Source organism: Misgurnus anguillicaudatus, chromosome 21, assembly GCF_027580225.2.
Source record: "Misgurnus anguillicaudatus chromosome 21, ASM2758022v2, whole genome shotgun sequence".
In the NCBI taxonomy this organism is placed as follows: domain Eukaryota; kingdom Metazoa; phylum Chordata; class Actinopteri; order Cypriniformes; family Cobitidae; genus Misgurnus; species Misgurnus anguillicaudatus.
Genome location: NC_073357.2, coordinates 35,745,750 through 35,753,105, shown reverse-complemented (window position 1 = coordinate 35,753,105; position 7,356 = coordinate 35,745,750). Strand labels below are relative to the sequence as shown.

General features: G+C 35.7%; 1 protein-coding gene across 1 annotated transcript; it reads right to left on the bottom strand.

Moving 5' to 3' along the window:
• Positions 1–279: 279 nt before the first annotated feature.
• tppp3 (tubulin polymerization-promoting protein family member 3) lies at positions 280–6,801 on the bottom strand. Its single transcript, XM_055205343.2, has 4 exons — positions 6,660–6,801; positions 2,800–2,997; positions 2,536–2,689; positions 280–1,103 (listed from the first exon to the last, which is right to left on the bottom strand). The coding sequence occupies exons 2-4, from the start codon at positions 2,985–2,987 to the stop codon at positions 912–914; spliced, it is 534 nt and encodes a 177-aa protein (XP_055061318.1). The 5' UTR covers positions 2,988–2,997; positions 6,660–6,801; the 3' UTR covers positions 280–911.
• Positions 6,802–7,356: the final 555 nt, after the last annotated feature.

The window sequence follows — 7,356 nt, the reverse complement described above, 5'->3', positions numbered from 1 at the left end:
AATGGATTCCAAAACGTCAAAAATCATGTGTTTAACTCTAGGGGAGCTGGAAAATTAGCATATTTTCAAAAAAAAGTGGAGTGTCCTTTTAAAATGGTATTTTAAAGGAAACTTAGGTCACAAATAATGGCAAATTATTTTAGTTTATTGCAAAAAACACATTTTAGTCCTTAATGCTAAATAACTAGAGAGAGCATAAATAACTTTTTGTACAGCAGTATTTTTTCAGGATCTCCTTATTTGCAGACTAGGATTGGTTTAGTTGAAAATAAGCCTATCAATGTTTTAAAATGTTTTATTTGATATTTAAAATAAAACATAATACAATACACAAGACTTAAAATACAACACACCAAAGGATATCTAGTAACAGTTTATGCAACATTATGTAAATGCGAGTTCCAGTTTCAGTAACAGTAAACTAACTAACATAAAACAAAGACATGACATTGAAACCTTAATTCTGGCAAACAATAGGACACACAGACACATGAAACACATAAATGACTTTGCTCTTATTAAACTTATACCAATGAATTCATGAGAAAATGTAATTATAGCAATTAATTAAGAGCGCCCATATATTTGTTATGGAAAAGAAAAACTTTGTGTCTCTTTTTCTTCCGGTCCAAAAGAGTGTGATGTTCACTTGCATGTTTCCTGTAGCTGTTTTAATGATTTTCACCTAAAAAAAGGATTCCTTATACCTTTCTGTCAAACTTCAAAAGAAAAACTGACCATGAAACCATGTTCTTTAAAAAAACAAACATTTACAACACTTCCTGTGTGCAAGTGTCACTCTGCTTAGTGGCTGTGTAAGCCACAGGTCAAAGTTCAAGTTTGGCTTTGGTCCAGACCTAAGTGCTGATGAAGATGGAGCTCAGAGCCTCGAATGTGTTGACATGAAGGCCTTACTTGGCCTTTGTCTTCTCCTCATAAGTTCCAGCATTCTTATAGGCCCCTACGTATCCCGTGTGCTCCACAAGCTCCTCCCGTCCACCTTTACCTTTGCCTTTCCCACTCTCATCGAAGCGCTCCTTGTGAGAGCCAGTGTATTTAGTTGTGTCAGTTAGCCGGTCCACTGCACCAGTTTTTGCCACTTTCTAGATAGGAGTCATGAACATGACAAAATATTATTTACAAAAATAATATAATCACCATGGTTACTAAATGACTGAACTAGAAACTGAACTTACAAATTAAACCATAAAACATAAATCGAAAGAAGCTGACACCTTTAGTTGTTTCATTCTTTCTCATCAATACGTGTTTGTATTCGGCGAATACCATATACATTACATTACATGTTCCCATAACCCTTTAAACGCAGATGTTAAGATATTGCGACACAGCCTAACTGACAATATCAAGGTGATGTAAAGGTGATTGATTTCAGCAGGTGTCAGTTTTGATGTATTGTTTCTTTTTTTGTTACTGCCCTCTAGTGTTGTAAACAAATGAAGAAATGATGTAGTATCTAATTATCTTACTAAATCTTGCACCTGGAAGCCCAGCAGCACCATTCGTATTAAATGACACACCCAGTTTGAATCATAGGGGAACTTTAAAGTGGAGCACTTGACTGTGAGTTGAATTACTGTATGTGAAGATAGCCTGTGCATATAAAGGACTGCCACAAGTAGGATTGAGAAACTGATACATTACATCTGGCAGGCAGGGATTTTCTTCATTCACAGTTTACATATTTCATAGCCAACATGCTCATGTCACAACAAAGGCATTAGTTGCTTGGTTATTATGTGACGGATGTTTGGGCAACCTGGTAATTAGCTGGGAGATGTTAGTAGTGGAAGTTTTTTTTGTGTTTCCTGCTTAAGTTATTGAATTATACTTAAAGGGGCCATGGCACAAGACTTTTTTTAAGATGTCAAATAAATCTTTGGTGTCCCCGAAGCACATATGTGAAGTTTTAGCTCAAAATACCATAAAAAATAATTTATTATAGCATGTCAAAATTGCCACTTTGTAGGTGTGTGCAAAAATGTGCCGTTTTGGGTGTGTCCTTTAAAATGCAAATGAGCTGATGAAATTCAAACACTGATCAAAATGATGGTGGTTTGTTGCAATTAAAACTCAATTGTGCTTTTCTCTGCACTTAATGGCAGTGCTGTGGTTGGATAGTGCAGATTAAGGGGTGGAATTATTATAATAAGAGCTCCTTATGACATCATAAGGAGAGCCAAATTTCAACAACTTATTTATTCATGGGCTTGTAGAGAATGGTTTACCAAAACTAAGTTACTGGGTTGATCTTTTTCACATTTTCTAGGTTGATAGAAGCTCTGGGGACCCAATCATAGCACTTAAACATGGAAAAAGTCAGATTTTCATGCCATGGCCCCTTTAAGTATAGTAACATACATAGCACACACTGTAAAAATTATATCATATTAACATATATTTTATGCTACTTATGTTGATAAAACTTCATGCTGCATTATTTTTAGAGTGCACGAATGTCCAAGTGCTCAAACCAAAATTTCTTAGTGGATTATTGTCAAATGATAGCCTTACCGTTACACCAACATTGGTGGGTTCTTTGCCTTCAATTAATTTATATATGGACTGCAATGCCTCTTCTTTGCTTTGACCTTTGAATCTCTTTGGAGCCAGTTCTTCCAGAGCTTTCCGAAACTCCTCATACGTTATGACCCGAGATGTCTTTCCTCTGAATTGTAAAAGGTATAAATAGGTGTTTTAATTATGCAAATATATAAATAAAATGTACAATGTCGAAACTGATTACTTTTATGTTACAAATGAAATGCACAAACTCACTTGACTTTGGTGAAGACAATATCTACATCAGTGCTGGTGACGTTCTTGCCGTCGACAACTTTGCAGTCTTTGCATAGTTTGGCCCAGTTTTTCCCATTCAGTTCCTTCCCGGTGGCTTTTGTGTCACCATGAATGGCAAACTTTTTAAAGGAGCTCAGGAGCTGGTCCATCTCTGTGCTTTCTGCCATATTGGGTATTCTGCCGAACAAATAGTAAGACTATGATCTAATGGAAAGATTTCTCTGAAATAAGCGTACATTAACTGACCAAATATGTCAGCTGCAAGAGTGCCATGATAAATAAGCATTACTGAAGCCTTGATTGGTAAAGAATGAAAGGGCAGAGAGAAGATTAGTGTGGTATTATCATCTCAAAGTAATATCAAATGTCTATTATATGCAAGTTTCAAAGCCTCAGGATGTATACAGAAGAGCACATCATGCTCTGATTTAAAAGGGGCAATTGTGAATGACCACAGCAATCTGAATGATCTGGCCTGTGATTTTAGTTTTGTGCTAATGTTGCAAAAGTTTTTGCCTCTTATTGATCCAGCATGGGAAACCTCTTTAGAGCTTTTTATTCACCCTGTCTGTTTACCATTGGGTATTAAAGGGACACTACTTTATTTTTTCCAGCTCCCCTAGAGTTTGTAGCCGAAAATAGCCCCCTTAGTATCTTTCAACAGCAGGAGACTATTTTCGGGCGCTGCGTAATATCATTGCTCCTCCTGCAGCCATGTTACGGCAGCAAAGTCCTTATTACGCCAGAATAAGAGTATAGTTCCTAGCCACATATCTGCCTAGAAAATCGCAAATTTTAATTTTTCGTCGGTCTTAGTACACAATGTAACTACAGAAGATTCAAGTTTTAAATAGGAAAAATATCTAAACTCTTTGGATATTTTAAGTGCGATTCTAATGGTCTAATCAGATTCAATGGATTGTGCTAAGCTATGCTAAAAGTGCTAGCTCCAGACCCGGAGATCAGCTGAATGGATTCCAAAACGGTAAAAATCAAATGTTTACCTCTAGGGGAGCTGGAAAATTAGCATATTTAAAAAAAGTGTGTCCCTTTAAATGGCCAAAATTAACAAAAGGCCACACACTGAAAAAAAATGTTATGTTGAATTTACTTAATTTTATTAAGACAAGAAGATGCACACAATTAATTGATCTAACTCCAGATATATTTTTTAAGTTGAGTGTACTTATATTTATCAATTGAGTGTACTTATATTTTATAAGTAATTTCAGATTAATTATAATCATAATTATTTTGAGAATTTACTCAATTTTTTATGTTCAGTACACTAAAATTAATTATGTGCAACCAGATCAATTTAATGGTTTAATTTCTACATACTAAAATGAAGTTTAATCCAATCGTTTTTTAAATCTCTTATTCTATCTTAACTTTTCACATTTAACTGCCACATTATGTTGAGCAAATAAGAAGAGACTCAGGTGGTCTCAGTACTGGCATAAGCACAGTTACTGCTTACATCATGAATTTCATCGTGTCACCTGTCTATACACAAGCACCACTCTTCTGAATGATGGTAACCACAAAACTCAAAACAGAAACAGAAATTTTAACCTGCAATCAAGTCTAACAAGTCTTTCATTTTGGTTAAAAACCCCAAAAATTGTGTTTAATTCCAAATTTTACTCTCCAAATGCAGTCCCATGCAACACAAAATGTCCTTCTTACAAATTTGGGTGGATTTTACTCAATAATTTGTTAATTTTGAATTACTTAATTGTTTTATGTTATTTTTACTTTTTACAATTTTTTAATAGAATTTAATAATTTATTTTAAGTTAAATTTACTAAGGCACAAAATATTTTTTTTCAGTGCAGTTTAGGAACAAACCAAAAGTAACACTTAAAGGGGCAGACCCCAATAAAAGAGCCAGTGTGGTGACTTGCATCAGGTTCCTTTACAAAGAAATGAATTTCCCTTTATATGATTTTTATTTTAAAATCATGCAGTGACTTTATGATGCCCTGTCTCATATGTTTTCCTGCCTTAGACTAATAAGGCCAGTTGCTTTCTCTACTGTACTGTATGTCTGCACAGGCCAGCTATTGATAGATGTGAGAGTAGGTGTGTGGATGATCTGATGTATCTTGGGGTTATTGTGGAATGTTTCAGATGGATGTCAGAGGTTTGGCAACCGAGTCCGACTATACAGAGGTGATGAGCAAAGCAACAGTGGGTGGGCTTGCCCTGGCTTCAGTTTTAACCTTTTTAACCATCTGCAATCTCCACTTATTGTCGCTCACATACACAGACGTGCTAGATACTCCGATATATATACAATTTTATTATGCAAAAAGTATTTTTTATTATGTGTGGTTTATGGATATACCCCAGTATAGTTGTATGCACATGTAAGTGTGCTCGAGGGATCATATGCTTTTCGCTGTTGAAGTTATCCCCATACTGTACAGTTTTGCCTCTTGACACAGGCACCCGAATAAAGACATCATTGTGAGAATGAGCCTCACCCATCTAACACACACACACATAAACTCACAGAAACATTTGTGCTCTCTCTCTCTCTCTCTCTCTCTCTCTCTCTCTCACCTTTTCACATATATACACACTTAAAGCGACACCCAGTAAGCAAGATTCCCTTGCTTACTACGCTTTGTGGAAGTGTCCATGGAAACTGTTGTATAAAAGAGGGAAACACAGAGACACACCCATCCAGATGGAACACACACAATCATACACAACCAAATAACATGATGGCTTTTCCTGTCATTTATTGGACAAAAGCATCTTCCCTCCAGCTCTAGACCTTAACACCTCACCATTGTTTAAGAAGTTTTTGCACACAGAATATAAACCATGAAATTAACATAACTGAATGTTTTCTTTTTTATTAGACAGATAGCAAACCTATCTGCGGATAATTTTAGTTTAGTCAAGCAGTTTCAATTATCCTTATACACACTGTAAAACATTTGCAGCATTTTTGTCAAATCATCACATATTTTTATGTTACTTTAACTTAAAATATGAAGTTAAACAATTTCAACTTGAATTTTTAAGTTATGTCAACTTTTTTAACCCAAAACTTAAAATAGTAGGTTGAATTGCCTTGCAAAACCAAGTTGCTTTAATTTCGTGCTGCATGTTTTTTTTACAGTGCAATCCTATTATTATAATTATGAATGTGCATTACACTAAAAAAACATTCATTCAATTTACTCAATTTTTTAAGGTAAGTGGTTGCAATCAATTTATTTAAGCTACATTTAAACGAAAAATATTAGTAAAATAAAATAAAATAAAAAATTTGTTTAAATGTAGCTTAAATAAATTGATTGCAACCACTTACCCCAAAAAATTTTAGTAAATTGAATGAATAATTTTTTTTCAGTGTAGAAAATGTTACACAGAAAAACACCATTGGCACCATTAAAGAAAGACATAACACTCACTTAACACTTATACCAATAAATGTTCATGTTTTATAACCCAGATTTGTGTAATTTTGTTCAGGGACAAAATCAGTGCTGCTGATAAGCGAAACAAATAAACTGATTTGTTTTGCACTCACAGTAGCCTATACACAGTAGTACCTAGATACAGCTCCCCAATAATAACCCCATCAACATGAACCCGCAGCTGCTGCATGCCGATGCATGATTTGCATGGCTCTGTATGATTACAGCATGTATGTGTGAGAAGCAGACACAGGTACTGAAGTCAGGTGGTTTTGTAAAAGCAGTGACACTCTCTGCAAGCATTCATGTGTATGTGTGTATGCAGATATTTGCATATATAAAGAAGATTCAAAAAGGTTAATGCAAGAGAATAAGTGAGAGTACAGTAAAATTGCTCTTACCTGTGCTGCTGCCAATCCACACACACACAAACACACACACACCCTGTCTGCACAACTTCTATCTCCTCCTGCTCTCTCACCCTCTGTCTCTCTCTTTCTCTTACTCTCTTTCTGTCTGACTCTCCTGTTACTCCCTTCTCAAATGAGCTTTAAAGGGGTGAGGGCTTGTTATCATCTGTTTATTCCTGTATCCATGGAGACGTCCTGTTTAACATCAAGGGATGGCAATAAAAGAGGGAGAGAGAGAGAGAGAGAGAGAGAGAGAGAGAGAGAGAAAGAGAAACAGAAAGAGAGAGAGAGACTCAAGCTGTAGTGACCAGGGTCATTGATCATTTGGGGTGAACAAGAGGCTCGAGTATAGCAATGAAGGAAACCCAGAAAAAGCACATGGACGCTGTCCAGGGTGGGGCATGTCTGTCTATCTTCTGACTATCTGTTTTGTTCTGTTTTGTTTACAAAAACAGCAACTCATATACTTAAGTGTGTATGTGTAAGAAGGAGAGTGAGGAATGCTATTCATTCAGCACTGCACGCATGTGTTAGTGAGCATGTGCAGGAAAGCATATCCAAAATGTGTGTGTGTGTGCACGTGTATGCATAAGAGAGAAAAACTGTATTGTACATTACAGAAATCTACACCATCATTGTGTTGTTATGTTTTTAGTACAACATACGTGCACATACTGTAGATGATTGA